This window comes from Tasmannia lanceolata, unplaced genomic scaffold, assembly GCF_043159265.1.
Source record: "Tasmannia lanceolata isolate RefF3 unplaced genomic scaffold, GAP_Taslan_0.1 ptg000008l, whole genome shotgun sequence".
NCBI classification, from domain to species: domain Eukaryota; kingdom Viridiplantae; phylum Streptophyta; class Magnoliopsida; order Canellales; family Winteraceae; genus Tasmannia; species Tasmannia lanceolata.
In genome coordinates this window covers 16,367,999-16,391,111 of record NW_027518685.1, presented here as the reverse complement: position 1 = coordinate 16,391,111, position 23,113 = coordinate 16,367,999, and the positions used below count along the sequence as shown (strand labels likewise).

Sequence of the window (23,113 nt, the reverse complement as noted above, 5' to 3'; positions counted from 1 at the left end):
GCCATTCAGCCCAAAGTTCGCAACACTGGTAGAACAAACCTGCAACGCTAGTCAGAAAATAATGGAAGTTCGTATTTCTGGCTTGAAATGCAAAACCCTTACTGTGACGTTTCTCTCTTGAATCAATGGCAAAAATAGTAACAACAAGAAAATTCAGTTATTGACATGGTGCAATACAGAAAACGGCATTGGGTTGGAAAATTACAAGCAATGAAGCTTGCTTAGAGCACAAGATGATTTTTTTTTATGAGGAAGAGGAGCTGACCAGGTTTGCTTTCTGGAACTGGAATGTAGCAAGGACAGTAAACCAAGCCATCAAAACACGGTTCTCAAAATAAGACCGAAAAGCACTCGACAAGTCATCTGAAGGACCACTGGATTTCCTCCAATGTTCTCCCCTTTGTCTCGGGAACCCACAATATCACAAATACCAACGTAAAAGCACTCATAACTCCGTAAATTGTAAAGGTTCCTGTAGAGAGAGGCGTAGTTTTAAATTTAGAGAGGAAACACATATATTCTTAGATTCTATGATGGACCTCCGTCATACACAGAGAGAATTGAATACACATGGGGTTTTTTTTTTTTTTTGAATGGTAATTGAATACACATGGTTGAGACCGAATTCTATAGATACAGATACACATACATCATACAATTAGAGAGAGAGAGAGAGAGAGGTGTAGCTACACATACATGTAGCTAACTTAGCTACACCGATGGCTTAAAATACAGTGGGCCCACATTGTTTGGGTGATCAAAACCATTCATTTGATAGGCCCTCACATAGATAGGGTGTGCCCGAAAAATCAGCTCCATTGGATGATCCCAACCCTTCAAACTATGGAGGCAAAAATGGACAGATTTGTGAAGGTTTTTACACGCCATTTTTGCCTCCACAAATCGTAGGGTTGGGATGATCCTATGGAGCTGAATTTTTGGGCACACCCTATCTATGTGAGGGCCTATCAAATGAATGGTTTGCATCACCGAAACAATGTGGGCCCACTGTATTTTAAGGCGTCGGTGTAGCTAAGTTAGCTACACGTATGTGTAGCTACACTTTTCTCATATATATAGGGAAATGATATCTGCGCCAAGTGTTTTGATAAACATGCGCTCCACTTGTTTGCCGTGTAGTATTTAAAGAGGATATTACAGTTCTCAAAAAGCTCTTTCAACCCTTTAAATACTACACGACAATCAAGTGGAGTGCATGTTTATCGAAACACTTGGCGCAGATATCATTTCCATATATATATATATGAGAAAACGGTTTCTACACACAAGTGTAGATAAGTTATCTACACACTAGCTTAAAAGACAATGGAGGGCATATTGTTTTTTTTATGGGCCCACACATAGATAGGGTGTCCACAAAAAATCAGCTCCATAGGATCATCCCAACCCTACGATCTGTGGAGGTAAAATGGACGTGTATAAACCTTCACAAATCTGTCCATTTTTTGCCTCCGCAATTCGAAGGGTTAGGATGATCCTATGAAGCTGATTTTTTGGGCACACCTATCTATGTGAGGGCCCATCAAATGAATGCTTTGGATCACCCAAAGAATGTGGGCCCCCACTGTATTTTAAGCTACTGTGTAGATAACTTATCTACACTTGTGTGTAGAAACCGTTCTCTCTCTCTCTCTCTCTCTCTCTCTCTCTCTCTCTCTCTATATATATATATATATATATATATATATATATATATATATGAGAAAAAATGTTTCTATTCCGATGGACTAGATAATTTATCTAGTCTGTCGGCAAAAAATAGAGTGGGCCCACATTGTTTGGGTGACGCAAACTATTCATTTGTAAGGCCCTAACATAGATATGGTGTGCCCAAAAAATCACCTCCATAGGATCATCCTAACCCTTCGATTTGTAGAGGTTAAAATGGACGGGTTTAAACCTCCACAAATCTGTCCATTTTAAACCTCCACAAATCGAAGGGTTAGGATGATACTATGGAGATGATGATTTCACTGAGTGAAGAGGAAGTCTTTCGTGCTCGCAAGTAACTTGAGTGTAAGCAGGTCCCGAAGCGGGACTCGAAGCGCACCTTCCTTGGACCGACCGCCCACCTTCACGCCCTTGCCTGCCTGCCTGACTTGCTTGAAAGAAGCTCTAAAACAAGACTAGGGAAAAGGTGGAACTTGCCTTCTCCACAAATCTGTTCATATTAAACCTCCACAAATCGAAGGGTTAGGATGATACTATGGAGATGATTTTTTGGGCACACCCTATCTATGTCAGGGCCCAGCAGATTAATGGTTTGGATCACCCGATTGTATAGCAATGTACAAACATGTGAAAACACTAGACAAAAATGCAGGGGCACACCTCCACTACTCCAAGTTAGAAGCAAGTTTGCAGTCATAGTAACCGCCCAGGATGTTAACCAATTGAAAAGAGTTGCTGTGCTACCAGCAAGGCTCTTAATACTCACTGGAAGTATCTGCAACACCACAAGAGCATCTTAAAGCATGATCACAAGAAAGAATCCGATATTGGGTTTACAAAATGCACATGACTAATAGACAATAAATCCAAACATTACAATCATATCACTAGGAATTAAACATTCCAACGCTAAATGCCAAATGAGAAATCTAATCCGCAATAAATATTAACTATCACTCCTTTGATGAAGTTCCTTGTTGGCAACCATCCCAATGTACACATACTATGGACATGCATGGAAATACAGTATGCATGGGCGGTGCAAATGACAATCTGTTTTTCAAAGCTTGAGCAATAACACATCATTTTTTTTTATCTCGGACAAAGTTTGAGCATGCCTAACCATACAAAACCACCTATAGATGGGAGCATGAGGTAATAATAATATCTTGTGCCACATTAGTGGCCAATGATGCTGAACATGTTGATTCACTAATAAACTTGACACCTTTTCAGGTCTTATTGTCTTTGTATACGTACAGCATATGTTCCACGAGGGGATAATGTGTTTGTGGAAAGTGGCACATAGGGGTGCAAGTTTGGCCCTGTCAGCCCTGACCAGCCCTAACCCGCCTTGAGCTCGACCAGGGTTTGGGCTGGATTTTCCAACCTAAGGGCGGGTCAGGGTTCATTTTTTAGGCCCTGACTCAGGGTCAGGTCGGGTTCAGGGTTAATACATCGGGTCGGCCCGACCCTAAGTCTTTTATTATATAATTGAACCATCTATGCATGTTTCTTTTGCTAATGTTTTCTATTATCTTGGATTGATGTTTCTTTAGATTATTATTATTAATTATCTCTACTGCCCGTCATGTTGTTGAATTCATATTGTCTTATTTTGTTCCCTTTCTTTGTTTATGGATCATTTTGTTCTATATGATATGTGGTTGCTTTATTTTTGGCACTCTTAACAGGTATTTGCACTAGGGTCAATCAGGGCCAATCAGGGCAGGCCAGGGCCGCACTGAGCCCTCTAGGGTGGGCAATGGGTTGAGGTTTTTCGGCCCTGACTCAGGGTCAGGGCGGGTCAGGAGTCGGGGCCGAGATAATGGGATCAAGGGTTGGGCTAGGGTTTTGAAAAACCCGACCCTGTTGCAGCCCTAGTGGCACATATTAGAAACACAAAACTTGCCCGAGCAAAGTGATATGCAAACGTAAAAAATGCAAGATCATTACACTAAGAAACTGACGAGAAAAAACCCGTGTCTCTCTGTTCACTCTCCTATCCAGAAACCAACTCAAGAGACAAAATGCTCTATGGGTCTCTCATGGGAGATTGTGTAAATCTTTTTCTAACTCGACTTTCCAATTACTTGCCCCGACTCCACTAACTACCATCTAAATCTTGTTATAACTCAAGTTTCCAATATCTTAGCCTGACTCCACTAAGTGCTACAAAAATGGATTGGGCCTTCTCATCCAATTCTCCAAATTGCTTAACACTAAAATTTCATAAAATTAGTAAAACTCGTTATATATATATATATATATATATATATATATATATATATATATATATATAATGGTTTCTGCTCTCGAGCACAGAAACAGGGTGGGGCCATATTTTTTATAGGATCCAAAGCATTCATTTGATGGGCCCTTTCATGGATAGGGTGTCCACCAAAATTCAACTCCATTGGATCACCTTAGGGTGTCCATTTGTGGGGCGAAAAATGGACAGATTTGTGGACAAACAGTATCTGTCCATTTTTTGCCCCACAAATGGACACCCTATGGTGATCCAATGGAGCTGATTTTTGGTAGACCCCCCATCCATGATGGGGCCTTCCAAATGAATGGTTTGGATCACCCCCCTAATGCCCCCCCTGTTTCTGTGCTCGAGCGCAGGAACCCTTTTCTCTATACACATACATACATACATACATATATATTTTTTAAATGGAACTCCTTTCATATTTTTTTGAACCATTTAACTCTATTGAAATAGAAAGACAATCATAATTAAGAGGAGGCAATAATTGCCCTCAAAAAACTAATAAAACTCATGTAACTCAACACATAAAAGTATTCAAATTTAGCAGTAAATGTTAACAGCATTGCCTTTCTTCATCATGGTTTCTCACATGTCCCTTCCAAAAAAAATATCAAAAACATTGAATGGCTCAGTACAGTACTCAACTCAACTCAACAAAGCCTTTGTCCCAAACTAATTGGGGTCGTCTAAAATGAATCCTTTAGAAAAATTTCATGAATGGCTCAGTACAGTAAAAAGAATTAAATGTTGGAGCCACCTCAGTAAGAGATTCAAACTCAGTTAGAACTAGTATCGTGAACACAAGCATGGTTTCTCACATTTCCCTTCCACAAAAATATCAAAAATATTGAATGGATCAGTACAGTAAAAAGAATTAAATGTTGAACAATGAACATGATTGATACAATACAATCATGCCCAAATCTAGGGAAAAGGAGTGGCATACACTCCACATACTTGGATATGAATAAGAAGATCCTTTAACAAGATAACCCAAGGGACTTTATGTTCACTACAAGTGTTTGATACAAGTGTGGAATCTATTTCCATGTGCCACGTAAACGTCACATACAAAAGTTCTTGTATCCAATCAAAATACAAATGAGGATTTTGTCTCACTCAGTACAAAAAGGTAACATGAAAAGTATATACCTCAGACATTATAATCCATGGAATTGCTCCCATTCCCAGAGAAAAAGCAATGACAAAAGCCTGGAGGAAAATGTATTGGTTAGACGAACTATGGATACATTGTTGAGAATGAATATTAAACAAAAGTCACAAAATGATCCATAAATGAAGACATACCACAATGCCAACCAGTGAAAGGATGCTCAAGAAACTATAAAATCGAGAATCTTCTGATATAGCATCCTGGGTTCCATAGAAATCAAAATCCTTAGAAAGTATGCAAAATTATAGGAGCAAAATCTCCTAAGAAATTTTTCATTAACTCTCAACACATGGACATTGTAGTCAGCAGTTATACACCAAAAAGTAAACTAAAAGAAGATTTTCGATGGCCTGTATCCTTTGCTCAGAATGACAAACCTTCACATAAAATGCAACTGCAACCAGGATGAGGCTAACTGTCGTTCCAGAGGAGGAGATCTGCAGCAATAAACCACATTCTAGAAAGTTTACCAAGAATAAGGCCCTGTTCGTTTGAGATTATGACAACCGATTGTGAGCCCTCAAACTGATTATTGGACTCAAAATAACAATAATCAGATTGGGGGATCACAATCGGTTGCCACAATCTCAAACGAACAGGGCCTAAGTATGAAATCCTGCACAAAGAAACGAAACCTTCTTGTTCAAACTCACAATAAGAAGAATTCGACGACCAGCTTTGTCTAGCAGCGAAGCAGAAACTCCAGTCGCAACAACCTATAAGAATATCATTTTCTTGTTAAATGATTGCAAGACAAATTTCCCACCCTAAGTCACAATTTAAATTATTTTTGTATCGTCGCTTATGCATTTTAAGGTTCAAGATTATAACCTGAATGGCCCCAATTCCAACTGTTGCAGCATCACTTGATGAAATCCCTGTTTAAATTTGATACATAAGAGCAATCATCTGACTTTAATATCCACTTAAAAGCCAATACAGAGTTTCTTAGCTGCTTGAGTGTCCCTAGCTTTCTATTGAAGTAAATGATGCACACGGGGATCCATAGAAAAGGAACTATGATATGATAAATGTCGATATAAAAAAATATGAAATACCATCTATATAAAAGGAACTATAATATGGTAAATGTCAATATAAAAAATTAGGAAATACCGTTTCTAGGTAAGACAAAATGCAATACGAGGTTCATAAACTCAGACTATATTCAGTTATTCACCACGGTGAGCCTATTTCAAGATCTGTCTTGCACTACACTTATAGACAAATATAGACAAGATGAACATAATTGTAGATAAATTATGATTCATGTTCATCAAACTCTTTTGCACGGACCAATTTCACTTATTCCCACAAATTAGGTTAAGAAAGGCCAACATAGCCATTCCAAAAAAGGCCAACATAACACAAACATCTTGTTACCATTTAACATAAGTCTATCGCAGATTGTAATAATATAGTTCAATCAGAAATAGAATCCTCAGATGATTCTATCAAGCACTTGAAATCATGTAAATGTCATTTCCCTGTTCCATGTAAAAAGATACTCTCAACAAATTAAGAGTTATTAGTATTAAAAAAATGAGAGTTATTCAGTGATAAACTATATGCTTTCAGAGCAAATAAATAGAAAATCTTAGGGGATTCCTACTAATTTACAGATTAGGTATGATGGAAAATAATGGATGGAAAATAATGGCAACATAATAGATAGATTAGAATGACAACATCCTTGTCTTTACATAGAAAGTAATACTTGTTGTTTCGTAGAAAAGTAATACTTGTCCTTCTCAAATAAAGAATTCCATTTATTAGTGTACAAAAGAACACATCTAAAACTCATTTAGGAAAAAAAATGGTGGTGTGAGAAGAAGGCTAAAAATTCATCTGTGTGCTCTTTCAGAAGATAGTGGAAGTCAGTGGCCGAGAGCGGTGATCCTTGACAACTTATGTGCCAAAAGGGGATCTGTATGAAGCCTCCGAAATCCAAGTGGCCTTACACTAAAATTTGATGGTACTAGACTATCATCAGGAAGTACGATGCTGTTCTGTACTTTTTTGTCTATGGTGTTTTGCATGTTACCAAGAGGAAGATATTCATGACTTATATTGACTTACATTTTCGACAACGGTAGGTTGGTCAATGGCTCAATTAGGAATTGACTCTAGTTTCTTACAATTATACCTTAAAACCCCTACTTGTAGAAGACTGAAGACCATATGTCTCTATCATTGAGTGAAATAATTGGGAGACACCTCATCCCAGATGATTGAAGTAATTTTCATTGAGGTTTTACTTATGTATAAAAAAAAGGCTCGTCTCCAAGCTTCTGATGCTTGTTCAGGGGGCATAACAATAGCAGGTGGCCTAGCCCAAAGTTTAAACTCACCACGTCAATTATTGACACGCCCAAGTCGACGCAGATTTTTCCCTACCAAATAAATCAAAAACTCATTCTATGTGGTCAAGTCCATAAATGAGGTTTGTACTTGTGTATGAAATGGCTCTTCTCCAAGATCCCGACGTTTGTTAAGAAGAAGAACAGTAGCAGGTGTTCTAGGTCAAAGTTTAAACTCATTGGCTCAATTATTGGCATGCCTAAGTTGACACAGTTTTTTCCCTACCAAATCAATTGAAAACTCATTCGATGTGGCCAAGTCCACAAAAACTCACAAGTTAAACCATTTACCTACCTAAGTCAACCTAGTATTGCCTTCAACAAGTTTTTTACAAGAGATTTCAAACATTGGTCAAGTAACTCAACTCAACTCAACAAAGCCTTTGTCCTAAGCTAGTTGGGGTCGGCTAAATGAATCATTCAGAAAAATTTCAAGAAGACGGTGAAAGGAATCTACACGGCTCTATTCTAGCTCTAGTTGGGTTCTTCTACGTGGATCATATTCTTCCATTCTAATCTATCCAAGGTCAAGTTCTCTGTTACGATCCTAGCTATCAAGTCTTTCCTCACTATTTCTACCCAAGTTGTTTTCGGTCTGCCCCTACCTCTTTTTACTCCATCAATTTGGCACAAGTCGCCTCTTCCTACCTGAGCATCCAAAGGCCTACGTTGGATATGTCCAAACCATCTTCTTCTCCTCAATTGGTGCCACCCCCACCTTTCTACGAATGTCTTCATTTTTAATTCTATCTAACCTTGTGGGCCGCACATCCATCTAAGCATTCGCATCTCTGCTACACTCATGTTATGCACATGTTGCTTCTTGGTGGCTCAACATTCTGAGTCGTACTGCATGGCTAGCCTCATAACTGTCTTATTAAACTTTCCCTTCAATTTGGCAGGGATTTACGGTTGCACAGAACTCCTGAGGCAAGCTTCCACTTCAACCAACCTGCTCTTATTCTATGGTTAACATCCTCTTCAATCTCTCCTTCCTTATGCAGAATTGAACCAAGATAGCAAAAGATATCCCTCTTAGGTACCTCTTGTCCAGTCATATTTACTACATCCTCGTCCCGCCTCCTTACATTACTAAAATTGCACTCCATATACTCTGTCTTAGTCCTATTCAGTCTAAAACATTTGGATTCCAAAGTAGTTCTTCATAACTCTAACTTAGCATTTACTCTAGCTTTGGTTTCGTCGATTAATACTATGCCATAACTAGCGTAAAAAGATAAGGGCACGGAGCTAATCCTTGGTGCAGTCCTATTGTAATTGGAAAGTCACTAGACAAGCCATTCGTGATTCTGACACTAGTTACTGCTCCATCGTACATATCCTTAATCACATCAACATATTTAGTAGGCACTTTTTTCCTTTCAAGGACCCACCACATAACACTACTGGGAACCCTATCATACGCTTTCTCCAAATCAATGAAAACCATATGAAGGTCCTTTTTATTTTCTCTAAATCTCTCCATTAACCGCCTAATCAAGAAGATAGCTTCCATAGTCGATCGTCCGGGCATGAAGCCAAACTGATTATCTGACACCTTAGTCTCTTTTCTTAGTCTATGCTCAACTACCCTCTCCCAAAGCTTCATGGTGTGACTCATTAGCTTAATTCCCCGGTAATTGGTGCAACTCTGAATATCCCATTTATTCTTATAAATAGGTACTAATGTACTCTTCCTCCACTCATCAGGCATCTTCTTAGTCTTCAAAATATTGTCAAATAGTCTAGTTAACCAAACCAAACCCACATCACCCAAGCATCTCCAAGTCTCAAAAGGAATATCAGCAGGCCCCTTAGTCTTACCCAATTTCATATTTTTCATAGCTACTCTTACCTCTGATGTTCGGATTCTACGACCAAACCTCCAGTTTGTATCATCAAAAGTGTTATCAAGTTCTCCCAAATTCGCTACAGGTTCTCCCAAGTGATGACATTGGTCAAGCGAATACTAAAAAATCATTTCTCACTCTAAAGGCTATTCTACATATCAATAGGTAGAATTTGAGGCCATTAGCTTATTTTTGCTTCAAGCACTATACTTCTTCAAGAACCCAAATGTATGTGGAAGGAATAACTATTTTAGTCATTTTTGAAAACTCCCCAAGTCAATCATCCAATCACTTGAGTCGACTCCCTCTTACCTTGGCTAAGTTCTCGTCTGAATTCAGGTTTTTCTGTACAAGTCAATCAAAAATCCTTTGACTCACCTGAGTTAATGAAAAATTGACCATGTCAGTCATTAACTCGTCCGATTCAACTCCCTTTTACCCTGGTCGAGTCCTCATCCAAGTCCAAGTTTTGAAACACTGATTTTAGTATTAAATGGGCAAAACTCTTATTCTAATCTCATGAATAACGATAATTGGAACATTAAGATAACGAGACTTGAGACCCAACTCCAAATCTAACTATCAAGTGCATTCACTCCTCATTAGTTCCTATATGTGCATATAAAATGTAGCCCTAAACATGTCGCAGTGTCCAAGATCTCCATGAGTCGTTTCACTCCGTGTTTCAAAAGATGGATGTGGGCCAAAATGCTGCCAAAGCAAATTCTAGTCAACTCAGCATGGCATGGCTGAGTACTCAGTTAACGTGGTCATAATTTGAGAGAGTTAAAGGGGTTTTGATTGACTCGGTAGGGTAAAATATGAATCGTACAATAACTCAACCAAGGTAAAAGGGATTTGACTCGCGCAAGTCGACTATTGACATAAGTATTTTTAAAACAGTGGTTTCACTAGCATCTGATGAAACTTCTTCCCCTTCCTCACCCATTGAATATAGTACTGGGTGAAACCTAAAGCTGAGGCAAAAGTCCATTACACATACAAAAGAAAAAGGTTAAGCCCTTCAACCCTAAGGACCGGAGTAAGCCAACCTATCTTCACCGAAGTGATCCATGATGATGCCGCTCATGTCAACCAACCCTGGGCTGCTAAGAGATATATCCCATCAAAGTTGAGGTTATTGGAATCCTCTGTGGTGTGTTTTTTATCTTTCAACCACCATTTGAAACTTGCCTCCACTTCTGACAATTCCTTTCCATCACCTATAAATATATGCTCCTCTCTTGCTGCTCCTGAGATGATGCGACTTCTAATTCTTTCTCTTGCACTCCCGCACTCTTTAGAATTTTCCTAAACATCGTGTGGTTGTTTTCATTCAAATCGACCAGAAAGGCACAAGCATGAACTCCACATAGCACCACCTCGAATTAGGACAGACTAAATCTCTAACAACGCAGCATTGACTAGGAAAAAAGTCGCCGAAAAGGGAAAGGACTAGTTCTACAACACAGTAGTAACTAGTGCTAACAATGACAAATCCAATACAAACAGATATGAAAAACAACTCCATATCATCCAATCAGGCCCCACTTCCAAAATGTAACATCACTACCCTTTATATGCCCTTTATTTGGATATAGGTCTCTTCCAAACCATGGCACCATGCAACAACTCAAATATGAGACATCAAATTTCTTACGACACTATCTTTCCAAACTACTTTTTCACCAACCTTTTAGAACACTCTAAGATGCTAATGTCTCCAACTTGCACCATGTAAACTCTTGAAATGCCAAACATAGTGGGATACAACATACCACAGGTCCACCTAGATCATGATCCTCTCCCACACCATACACCATCCTTTCATTGGGATACGAAGATACCTCGTCTCGATCTTGCTACCTCAATACTTAGAAAGCGTTTTAGAGGACTGAGGTCCTTGATGTCAAATAATTTCCCAAGACAGTTTTTCAGGTCCTAAATAACTCTTTGTTGTCACCAGGTATCACTATCACCAACATAAGTAGCAAAATTGTGGTGCCACCTCTATCTATGTTAACAAAGACGGAATAGTCTGCACACCTTTGCTTGAATTCAATTTTCCTCAATGCCGAGCTAAACCTTTCAACCCATGTACGAGGAAATTGTTTTAGGCCCTACATCGCTTTCCTCAGCCTACAATCCTTTCCTTCTCCAATGATCCAGTAAGAATTTATGCGAAAAAGGTCTTTCTCAATACCACGAAACTGATTTCCATAAGAGAGTCCTTGCTCATTTTCATTCACATGAGGATGATTAGTATCTATCATTTCTAAATCAAGAAGAGGTCTTCGCCTTCGCCTCCTGAAAGAGCTTCTACCGGCTGAAACGCCGTCTTCTTCTCAGGCAGCCTTCCTCTTATTCGTCTGACTTGGAAGTCTACACGGATGGTTCTAATCTATGAATTGTGGACACGGACACGAGTGTCGCGTCTCAACACGGACACGGGGTGTCAAACACGACAAACTCCCAAAATTTAGAAACGGGGACACGGCTAAAATAGAAAGTACATATACTCATGATTTGTGGACACGGAGTCGTGTGCCGAGTTTCAACCAAGTTTCGACATCGATATGAGGTATCTGACAAGGAAACCCCTAAAAAACTAGAAACAGTGTCACACTCATACACATACATACATATAAAGTTGCTAACACTTCTAGCAGTACATCTAAAAGTGTCTAAAGGAGTGTCGACATGTGTGGACACGGGTGTCGTGTCGGACACGATACGACACGTGTGTCGGCAATAAATTTGAAGTGTCGGCCAAATCATAGGTTCTAATTTGTCGGGGGTTGCAGAGCAACTAGAAGTTTCAAATGGTTTTAAGATTGGTAATCTCATATAACGGGAATAGAAAAAAGAAGCGCGATGGGCATCTTGCAAATGTTCTAATGGAATTCAAGAACAGTGAAATTGTAAAGTTTAGGTGGACCAGAGGGAACAAGGGAAAAAGGAAGCGAAGAAGATAGATCCCTGGGGTGGATCAAAGCCAAGTCCAGAAAAGAAGGAAGTATTTCAATTGAAATACAAGTTGATTACTCTTCGAAAAATATATTAAAAAATCTAGTAAAAATCTAGCAAAAAAAGAAAATGATAAATTAAAAGAGAATGAGATTTTTTGCTGTCCAATCTGTGTGCATGCTATGTTATCTACCCCGTCCATCCAATCAACAGCAGTAGCCTGAACATCACACTAACAGATGGTTACATCCTCTCCAATCAATTATCCAATTAGTAAAAGTAACAGTGTTCATGTTCCTCACTAATTCAAGTGGTCAATAGGCCATGTTAGCTCTGATAGCATGTGAAAGAAAGTAAGATCTTACAAATCTTAGGTAGATTACAATCAACCCTAAACAGTGCTTATGTAGGAATGAACTTTGGCTGAAAAGGGGGAAACATGACTTCATGGCAATCCAGATAGAAGCCCAAGATAAGCAGGAAGAAATTTGAAACTTTACTCGATGCAATATAATCTGATTGATCAACCACATGAAGAAGCTCCAGAAGAAATACAGATTAACAAAGAGGAGATGCTCAGACTCTCCAATCTAATGCAGATATGGCTGAATAAAATGAAGTTCGTCCTGATGGGAGGAATAGAATGTTGGAAATGTGGTGGGGAAGCAAGGGGGAGAGAGAGAGAGAGAGAGAGAGAGAGAGAGAGAGAGACTTCCTTGATTACGATTTACGACATAGATGTATGATTCCATCAGCCCTAGATCCCTTAATTCAGAACCAATCAAGATATAGAAAACATGCAAAGTATACTCAACTGGTAGCATTCAATGCTTCATTGTCATGTAGAAATCTAGCCCAAAATAAGTCAATGGTAAAACTTACCAGCAGCCTTAAAAATAGTGGCCGCATAAAACAGGATGCCATTGACTCCACTTGCCTGTTGTAGTACAAGTAAACCAAAACCAACCTGCAAAATGTCAAAAAGATAAAATTCTGATCATTACCTACATTCAACATGTAGAAATAATGGCACATGAACTGTAAAAATGTTGCAATACCATCAGAGGAAACCAATATCTTCGCTGCTTGAGCTCCGAAAATCTGAGTGTGGTTCTTCTGGTAGATGATGCTACAGACCTCTGCACAAAGCAACATGCTAAGAAAGTAATTGAAGCTTTTTGCATGAAGCTGAGACAATAAACAATCCCATGCAAGAAGGAAAATGATGAACAAGTAACATGTATTAGAGTAATGAAAAGCAATAAAATGGGATGGGAGTTCAAGACGGCACCTTGATGTCATTTACTTCAATAGAAATGTCAGTATCAAATCCTCGTAGAACTTGCAAAGAAGCTTCAAAATCTTCCGTCATACCCATTTTCGCCTGAATATTGGCAAGAAAACATTGGAATTAAGAAAATTATTTCCAACCCTGGTTGAAAAGCCTGTATTTTATGAGTCTCACCAGCCATCGAGGAGATTCAGGGATGAAAAATAGAGCAGGAATCAAAATTGTACAGGGCAATATTCCTGCAAAAACAAAAGGACACAAGTTTGCCTGATACCAAACATGCTCAAAGTCACTTTGTGGGAACCTATGTTCAACAAAAGATGAAAGATACCAAAAGGGGTCGCTCAGTTTTTTCAAAACCTAAATAAACTCAATAGACTGCCCAAAAAGCCTCATCAAATAATCAAAAACTCAACTACCAGATCCAAAAACTCAATGGAGTAATCAAAATTACTCAATCAAATACTTGGAAAACAAGACTACAGCATAAGTTATTTGGATTTGCAAAGCATAATTGAGAACTTGTCTCAGTTTTAAGCTAATTAGATGGTGAGGTAGTCATCAATTCAAACCAAGTTTCGACTATTTAAACTTTGACTAAATGTAATCACTGCACAAAACAGAAGTGACATCCGTCTTGTAAAGAAGAACACAGTGCCTCATTTCTTAATTGCTTTAATTAATAAAGTTTCCCCGCATAAAAAAGGAAATGCATTGGTGCATACAAAATTGAAGTGGAATAAGGAAATAACTAATTCGATTCCTCAGAAAAAATTTCACATCGTCCTTAGAGAACTTTGTACATCATGGCCATTAAGTATGAGTCAAAATGAGGGAATTAGTTTCTGTGGATTTGATACTTATGTGAACAGAGAAGAGATCATACAAAGAGTTCCAATGGATTTTACGTCAAGGCATTGCTAATGCAAAAGTCATACCTACAACCGCAAGCACTCTCCAATGTAGAAACATTCCCAAGAGATATGAGAGCAATATGCCAATTGTGACAGAAAGCTACAAAAAGAAACCTCTCTTCATCCATTTGATGTGCTCAATTTTGAACAATAAAAATAATAACAGAAATTATAAATGCTAATTGGGGATTAAAACAATAACTGCTAAGAAAAAGGAAATGAGCATCAACGAACTAACCTGATTAACAGCTCCAAGCACTCCTCTCAAGTTCTGAGGAGCTATTTCCGCTATATACACAGGCACCTACCAAATCCCAACAAGAATAATACAATTAACATTTCTCTGTAACATACAAGGAACTTCTACATTACGAACTAAAAAGAACAGAGGAGCCAGGATTACTGTATAAGAAATTATCCCCACTCCAAATCCTTCTAACAACCGGCCCATGTACAAAAATGACGAATCCTACACCGAAAAGAAGCAGCAAATATAGAAAGTAAGAGCCCTGTTTGATGAAATTCCTCAAAGAAAACCCATGCCCATGTCCATGTCCACCAAAAACTAAATAAGATAGAAACAACTTGCTCACTTTGGCAAAAGATATGGCAAGCCATCCAATGATATTGGGAATCGAAGCAATCATCAACGACTGCGTCCAGTCAGCAATAAAACAATAAAATTATCTTAAACTAAATTTAAACCTAAAGGCTAAAATTCATCAGCAAATAGAAGCATAGAAAGAAAAAAGAAACATCAATCATTCCCTACCCCTTTTCGCCCAATGTACTCTGCGATCTGACCACTTGATACCGCCCCAACCATCGCCCCCACATTCGACAGAGAACCAAAGGTAGAAAACTGATTCATGGATCAAACATTAGAAGAAAAAAAAGAACAGAACAGTTTGAGAATTTAACAATAAAATGACGAAATATCGAAATCTAAAGCTCTCACCTCGGAGAGGGTAAGCTGGAGATCACTGATGATATCAGATTGAGTTGGAGAAGAGTAGCCTCCCTGAAAACAAGAAAAACATCAAACAAGGGAAAAAAAGAAGAAGGGGGAAATGAAGAGATGGAAAATTAGGGCTTGAGAGATAACGGTGAATCCGAATTGAATGGGGCCCAGAGCAACGATGAGAGTGCAGAGGACAACAGAGATTGAGCTGTCTCGGATGACCTGCGCAGAGGATCCGAGCTTGTCCATCATGCTAGACTGTCTCGAACCCATTCTATACCAACTCCCTGTATGCAGAAAGGGTTTTCTAAGATCTGACCTCCCTTCCTCATTCTCGTCTCGGAAACTCATGGCGCCGAACCGATACCGAAACAAAGAAAGAACGAAACAAGATTGTTTCGGGTTCCGATTTTCGGATCTAAGAAGGGTTTTTTTTTTTCTTTCTTCTTCTTATCCTCCTCAAATGCAAGGAGACAATGATGAGAGAGAGAGACAGAAAAGGTAAATGTTTCGTGTGATCTCTATCAGTTGGGGGGACGGGAACAGCTACTTTTCTTCTCCGTTTTTAGTATGTACAACTAAGATGATAGTCGTTTTTTTGGGTCCCACTGAGGATATTTTTGTGGGATCGGGACCGTTGATCTTGTTGAGCATCGTGGGATTATCTATGTGGTTTTTTTCACGTGCAGAAAACTCTCACCTAATCGTCTCGTGCAGTATGACTGTCAGATATCAACGGAATATATGAACAGCTGTTTTCAAATGTTTAAGCTAAAATAAAGAGCAGGGTGGAATGTCAAAAATAGTGGGGCTGTTGACTTTAATAATAGGGAAAATTACATTTACACCCCCTAGTTTCTGACATATCCACTTCCACCCCTATAGTTTAAAACGTGACAAATACTCCTGTAGTTTCAATTTGTTTAAGGAGGCCCCCTCAACTGAAGGTTCGTCCATAGATTGAAGGGTTAGGATGATCCGATGGAGCTGATTTTTTGAGCACACCCTATCTATGTCAGGGCCCATCAAATGAACGCTTTGGATCATCCAAACAATGTGGGCCCACATTATTTGGATGATTTTTTTGTAGTGTTTGGATTCGGGTATGAGCCTACATTATTTGGATGATCCAAAGCGTTCATTTGATGGGTCCTGACATAGATAGGGTATGCCCAAAAAATCAGCTCCATCAGATCATCCTAACCCTTCAATCTATGGACGAACCTTGAGCTGAGGGGGCAAACCTTAAACAAATTGAAACTACAGGGGTGTATTTGTCACGTTTTAAACTATAGGGGTGGAAGTGGATATGTTAGGCAGGTGTAAATGTAATTTTCCCTTAATAATAAGAGCAAGGGTGGAAATATCAAAAAAAGAAGGGGTTGTAGACATCAATGGAGAGGTCTATATCCAGATAAAATGATCCTAACCCATCCAATTAATGGCCAATTATTCAATAGGCAAAATTACTTGAGCCAGATGGAAAGTGGCGTTCGATAGCTCATCCATAGTGGGTCCACAATATAACCAATTCCAATCACCATACAAATTTAACAAGAAAAGTAAGAAATTTACCGTTAGGCCCTTCATTAATGAGAATTTCTTGGGTCCCGCTTAAGTCGTGTGAACATGATCCAAAGATTGTCCCTGGCCCGCCTTGTTCGGATGATCTAGCCCCTTGAGCCATTAGGCCACATTAATACCCTATTTGTTTTGGCCCTACTACTGTTTTGGATTTTGAGAACAGATTGTAAATCCAAAACTGATTATTAGACTCAAAATTAAACATAAATTATGAGGGATTTGTTAAGGTCCATTGCAAAAGTGCGGATGGTTTGTTGCATGTGAGACCAGTCACCTCGTAAATGAAGACAAAATCAGCTGAAAAGTAAGCATGTGTGAATGGTCTCATATGCAACAGACCATCGGCGAAATGCCTTTTGCCATGGGCGAGATGGACACTTGTAAATCCCAAATTATGAATATATGTTCAACTGAAAAATTGCATCAAATCATGAAAAGTCTTTATCTTTTTGCCTACAAGGTTACAAAATTATGAATATATAGAACAAGAGGAATGATAGACTGAAGGGCGCCGTTGCAAAAACAGGTTATAAGGGTGCCTCCATTGGTCCATCTAAAGAAAGTGCATTTAGTGTGGCACTCTGTGAAATGAATAATGGAATTAAATGAATGATAAAGGCACTATGTGAACAATGACCAATAGGAGCGCCCTTGTAACTGGTTTTTTACAAGGACACCCTTCGGTTTATCATCCCAAAGCAGTAATTTTTAAAAACAATGCAAATGCAATCTTAGCATAAGGGGCGATGCCAGAAATTTTGCACAAGGGGGGCAAAAATTATAGTAATTTTTTTTCTCCAAACAAATGAAAGTAATATTATAGTTTCCAAAAAAAAACCCTCTATATATTCCATCATCAGCGGCGTAAACATCACTTTCGGCTAAAATACCCTTGGCTATATATTTCAATCTTGTTCCGGAGTACAAAACATACTCAAGTGAGGAATGATAGGATGAAGTGTGTCATACAAAAACCGGCTACAAGGGCGCCTCCATTGGTCCAATCTTAAGAAAGTGAGAAAGTGGATCACTTTCTTAAGATTGGACCAATAGGAGCGCCCTTGGAGCTGGTTTTTGCAAGGGCACCCTTCAGTCTATCATTCGTCAAAAAGTGGAATGTTAAATTCTCTTGCAAACCCCACTGGTGGAACGGGACCAATGTGCATTTATAACTTGTACAAGTCAAAGAACAATAAACGGATTCGGTGCCATTCACCAATGGGGCGCCCTTTCATCTGTTTTCTGCATTCGGTGACATTCACCAATAAAGGTATATTTGTTCTTTCCCAAAAAATTAAGGGGTGCAATTGCCCCCCTTCCCTTACAAGTGCCGTCGCCCCTGCTTAGCATCCCCACAAGTTTTCTACAAATTAAAAGACATTATCACACAAAAATTATTAAAAAACACCAAATTAAACTAACCCACAATTATCCCAAAAACCTGCTCTAGAGCCCCTTTTTCAACCCTTCGAAATAGGTGATGAATCATGTACATCAGAGAGTGAGTATTGAAATATGGGCACGATGTATCTGAGGGACCTCAAATAGCTTATATGATCTAGCGATTGTAAATAGGCCATCATCCATGTTGTTTGAGTCACCTAACCCATTCATTCCATAGGACCTTAGATAGCTTATCTGATTTAGTAATTATAAATAGGCCATCACCCATGTTGTTTGAGTCATCCAGCCCATTCATTCCACAACACCGGGTATAGATAGGATGTTCCTAAGAAATCATCTTCATAGGATTATCCCAACCATTCGCTTCGTGGAGGCACAAATGGATCCATTTTAAAGCTCCACAGATCAAGGTTTAGCATGATCCCATCTAGATGATTTCTTAGAAACACCTTATCTATCCAGGTCCTATGGTATCAACATCAAACATCACCAAACAACATAGGAACCAGCGGCGGAGGTACATATAGCATGACGGGGGTCATGCCCCCCCCCCCCCCCCCCCCGGACAAGTGTAAATTCCTGGCTCCGCCCCTGATAGGAACCTACCCTCTTTATACACACTAGCTCAGATAAGCCATTGCACGATAGCTCATACAGTACCTATTGAAACATATGTAATTTTTATAGGGAAATGATATCTGCACCAAGGTGTTTCGAGAAACAAGCGCTCCACTTGTTTGTCGTGTAGTATTTAAAGGGATTTCAGAGGTTATTACAGATCTCAAAAAGCTCTTTAAACCCTTTAAATGCTACACGACAAATAAGTGGAGCGCATGTTTATGGAAACACCTTCCCTCTCTCTCTCTCTCACACACACACACTCTCGCTCCTACTTATATCAATAGATGATCTTGAGATCATTACATACAATTGAACACATTACTTCCACCACCATTTCCATCAAAAGAGACAAGGAAAGAAATTTGAATTTTGAAGAAATCCTCGATTACAAATGCATTTATCTAGCAACAGCAAAACTAAAAACAGAAGTAAAATCTCCTTGCTAGAAATCCCATCTGTCTATAAATCCTCTTTAGCTCCATTACTTTCCCCGCAAAACCCATCTCATTCCCGCCATAGGATTTATCCGAATATATCACGCGATTTTCATCAAAAATTTTATTCAGTTTGCTAGTATCTGGGCGGGGCTTACCAGGAGAGAGAGAGAGAGAGAGAGAGAGAGAGAGAGAGAGAGAGAGAGAGAGAGAGAGAGAGAGTCCCAACATTGATTCATATGAACAATTCAAAGTTACCTACTGAAAGATAATGGACATTTGGATTGAATGATTCACATGAATTTTAGGTGGAGGAGACCTAAAGTGAGACCTTGGTTTTGGGCGAAATGTGTGGAGAAAGAGAATAGCAGAAAGTACGGTTTTTGACGCTTACACGGGTATTTTGGTCATTTTCCAAAATACTAACACGGTATAGTTAGCGAGATTTTATACGGTGTAAGCCCTTATAGTACCTTATTTTTCAGAATGTATTGTACGGACCACACCATAGGATGATCCAAACAGTCCATATGATGGGCCATAACGTAAATAGGTTGTGCCCAAAAAATCATTTCCATAGGAAGATCCCAACCCTCCGATCTATAGAGGTTTCCATAATATGCAGTTCATCTATAGATCAGAGGGCTAGGATGATCTTTGAAAATGATTTTTTGGGCACAACCTATTTACATTATGGCCCATCATATGGACGGTTTGGATCATCCTATAGTGTGGTCCGTACAGTACTTCCTGAAAAATAAGGAAGTATAAGGGCTTACAGGGTATAAAATCTCGTAATTGGCTACCTTTTTTAGGCGGCATTAAGGTTTTAAGCCCTGTGTCCCCACAATTATAAGGGCGAATATCATCTCCCTTTTTTGGTTTTATTTTAACATTGTCATTTCCCCATATTTTCGGCCAAAGGAATGCAAATGACCAGAGCCAAAGGAAAGGAAAAATTGCCAATGGGGGACATCAAAATATGAGAATTGTCAACGGGGGACACAATTTTGAAAAATTATTAGAGAGGGACGAAATGGGGTTTATCAAGTCTCTAAAAGGGGGTTATCAACCCTCTAAATGGGGTTATCAAACTCTCAAACGGGGGTTATCAACACTCTTTAACAAATTTTCAAAAGTGTGTCACCGTTGGCAATTCTCGTATTTTGATGTCCCCCATTGGCAATTTTTCCCAAATGAGAAAAAAGAAGAAGCGAGGAACTTTTACAATTAGAAAAAGATAATTTTTGGATCCAAGAAGAGGCTGAGGCAGTGAGGCACCATCCTGTTGATCCCATAGAACAACAGGAGGCAACGCACCTGGTTTTCATCCCATTCCAAACAAATACCCATACTTAACACAAATGATTAGGCATTGAGCCCTCGCTCAATTAGCAATGCTTTGTTCTTTAACCTGGAATTTTAAAATAAAAAATAAAAAATAGAGATGGCAAAAGATATATTAAAAGATGAAAGACCTTGGACAGTTAGACCTAAAGCGGATCTTAGGATAGGTACGCAGTAAAAAAATAAAGGGTTTTATAGATCTTGGGCTATGATAAATTCACACCCCATTAACGTTAAAAAGCGTTAAATTCTGACACATACCCTCCTTTAAAGTTTAAAGTTGTGCGACTTATCCTACAGGGAGTGCGACTTATCCTACAGGGAGTGCGAATTTATCATCGCTCGCCTAAAATCATCCCATCATAGTCTTGTCAGCGGTGTTTGACTGGACATAATTGTTGCCGTTCCGATCAAACTGATCTACTCGCACCTTTTACAATGGCGCGTAGGCATAGCCATGGTTCAAGACACTAGAGACACTCGTGATGAACGAACGACGCCCCACTTCGTCACTCCTTTTCTTTTCTCATTGTTGGATTGCTTTTATACTTTGTTTTTTCTGGGTGCCATAGTCATCATCTTCTCGTCGGCTTTAAGGTGTAGTCCATTTTCTTATCATTTTTTATTTGTCAAGCCAGGCAAGATATAGATATCTCGGCAGGTAGATCCATAGTGACATTTTTTTTTTTTGAAAGGTGAATCCAGAGTGACATCCTTATGAGCCACCGCCAACCACCACCCCACGAACACCACTCACCACCCCTATCACTCTCACACATGGTCCAACAAACCCAAACCCAAATCCAACCACAAACCACTCAACCCCCACAATTCCCACCAACACCCCCACCACCCCCAGATCCTCCTCTTCCTCCACCAAACTCCACCTCCAAAATCCCATTCCGCCCTAGAAAAATCCGCAAACTCTCCAATCCCTCTTCCCAACAACCCCCCACCAAAAAACCCAACAACAACACCAACTCCACCTCCCTTCGCCCCCCTCGTCCCCTCTCAATAATCCACAGAACCCTCTCCTCCGAAGGCGAAATCTCCCTCGCCCTCCGCCACCTCCGCTCCTCCGATCCCCACCTCGCCCACATAATCGACGCCCACGAACCCCCTTCCTTCCACAACCTCCACCCTCCCTTCCATTCTCTCGCCCGCAGCATCCTCTACCAGCAGCTCGCCGTCAAGGCCGGAGCTTCCATCTACCACCGCTTCGTAACCCTCTGCGGTGGCGACTCCGGCGTCCTCCCTGACAACGTCCTCGCCCTCACCGCTCAACAGCTCCGGCAGATCGGAGTCTCAGCCCGCAAGGCCAGCTACCTCCATGACCTAGCCTCCAAGTTCCAGCGTTGCATTCTCTCTGACGCTTCCATAGTTGAAATGGATGATAAATCTTTGTTCTCTATGCTCACCATGGTTAATGGGATTGGTGCTTGGTCTGTTCATATGTTTATGATATTTTCCTTACACCGCCCGGATGTTCTTCCTGTTGGGGATCTTGGAGTGCGAAAGGGGGTGCAGTTTCTTTATGGGCTTGAGGATTTGCCCCGGCCTTCGCAGATGGAGCAGCTTTGTGAGAGGTGGAGGCCGTACAGGTCTGTTGGGTCTTGGTATATGTGGCGGCTTGTGGAAGCTAAAGGGGCTCCTGTTGCAGGGGCGGTGGCGGGCGTGGGATCTGATCAGCAACAGCAGCTTTTCGATCCGGTCAATGGGCTTGCTAACCTCGGGTGAATTTCTCTTTCTGGTTCTGGGTTGGTTTGATTCCTCGTCATTGATATTGATTTTGTGTGGGATATTGAAATGCTGCTGCAATTGGAAACTTGCAAATGCTGGTTTTGGGACTCTTAGATGCATAAAAGTTGCTTCTTCACTTAGTTGGATGCTTTTATTCTTAGGGGGTTTTGATGGGTAAGCGTCTAATTATCAAAAGCTGAAACTTGAACCCCATTATGAGATCTAAACTAACCAACCACACTAAAATTGGAGTCATAACTAAAATTATTCATATTACCCTAATCATTTTGTTTATTCCTTCATCAATGGGTTAACAACTTCATGAAACAAACTATAAAAGACTGAGTGTCTTAACAATTTTTCAGCATTGCCTGAGACAAGATGAACACTGCATACACACTTTGAGTTGAACTGGTTCTTTGGAACTCTTGAGAATTGCTACTATAAAACAAAAAATTTGAAGTCTTGGGTTCATAGGTTCATGCTGGCATTGATATGC

At 39.7% G+C, this 23,113-nt stretch overlaps 2 protein-coding genes across 2 annotated transcripts; one reads left to right on the top strand and one right to left on the bottom strand.

Annotated features, from left to right (window-relative positions):
• Positions 1–54: 54 nt before the first annotated feature.
• LOC143884585 (sugar transporter ERD6-like 6) lies at positions 55–16,033 on the bottom strand. Its single transcript, XM_077388233.1, has 18 exons — positions 15,629–16,033; positions 15,482–15,544; positions 15,296–15,385; positions 15,117–15,176; positions 14,927–14,992; positions 14,762–14,827; positions 14,548–14,623; positions 13,784–13,848; positions 13,610–13,702; positions 13,377–13,457; positions 13,201–13,285; positions 5,973–6,019; positions 5,795–5,857; positions 5,519–5,578; positions 5,276–5,341; positions 5,120–5,179; positions 2,353–2,467; positions 55–472 (listed from the first exon to the last, which is right to left on the bottom strand). Exons 1-18 carry the CDS (start codon positions 15,833–15,835, stop codon positions 360–362), a joined length of 1,476 nt encoding a protein of 491 aa, XP_077244348.1. The 5' UTR covers positions 15,836–16,033; the 3' UTR covers positions 55–359.
• Positions 16,034–21,651: 5,618 nt separating this feature from the next.
• LOC143882747 (alkylbase DNA glycosidase-like protein mag2) lies at positions 21,652–22,611 on the top strand. The gene has a single exon (XM_077386175.1). The coding sequence runs from the start codon at positions 21,652–21,654 to the stop codon at positions 22,609–22,611; it is 960 nt and encodes a 319-aa protein (XP_077242290.1).
• Positions 22,612–23,113: the final 502 nt, after the last annotated feature.

Bases quoted from the DNA above. Each gene is read 5' to 3' on its own strand.
- LOC143884585 (XM_077388233.1), bottom strand. From the start codon at position 15,835: ATGAGTTTCCGAGACGAGAATGAGGAAGGGAGGTCAGATCTTAGAAAA. The intron at 5,342-5,518 runs GTTTGTCATTCT...TATGGAACCCAG, and splicing joins CAGTTGCATTTTATGTGAAG to GATGCTATATCAGAAGATTC. The intron at 473-2,352 runs GTGTGCCCCTGC...CTCTCTCTACAG, and splicing joins TCTAACTTGGAGTAGTGGAG to GAACCTTTACAATTTACGGA.
- LOC143882747 (XM_077386175.1), top strand. From the start codon at position 21,652: ATGGTCCAACAAACCCAAACCCAAATCCAACCACAAACCACTCAACCC.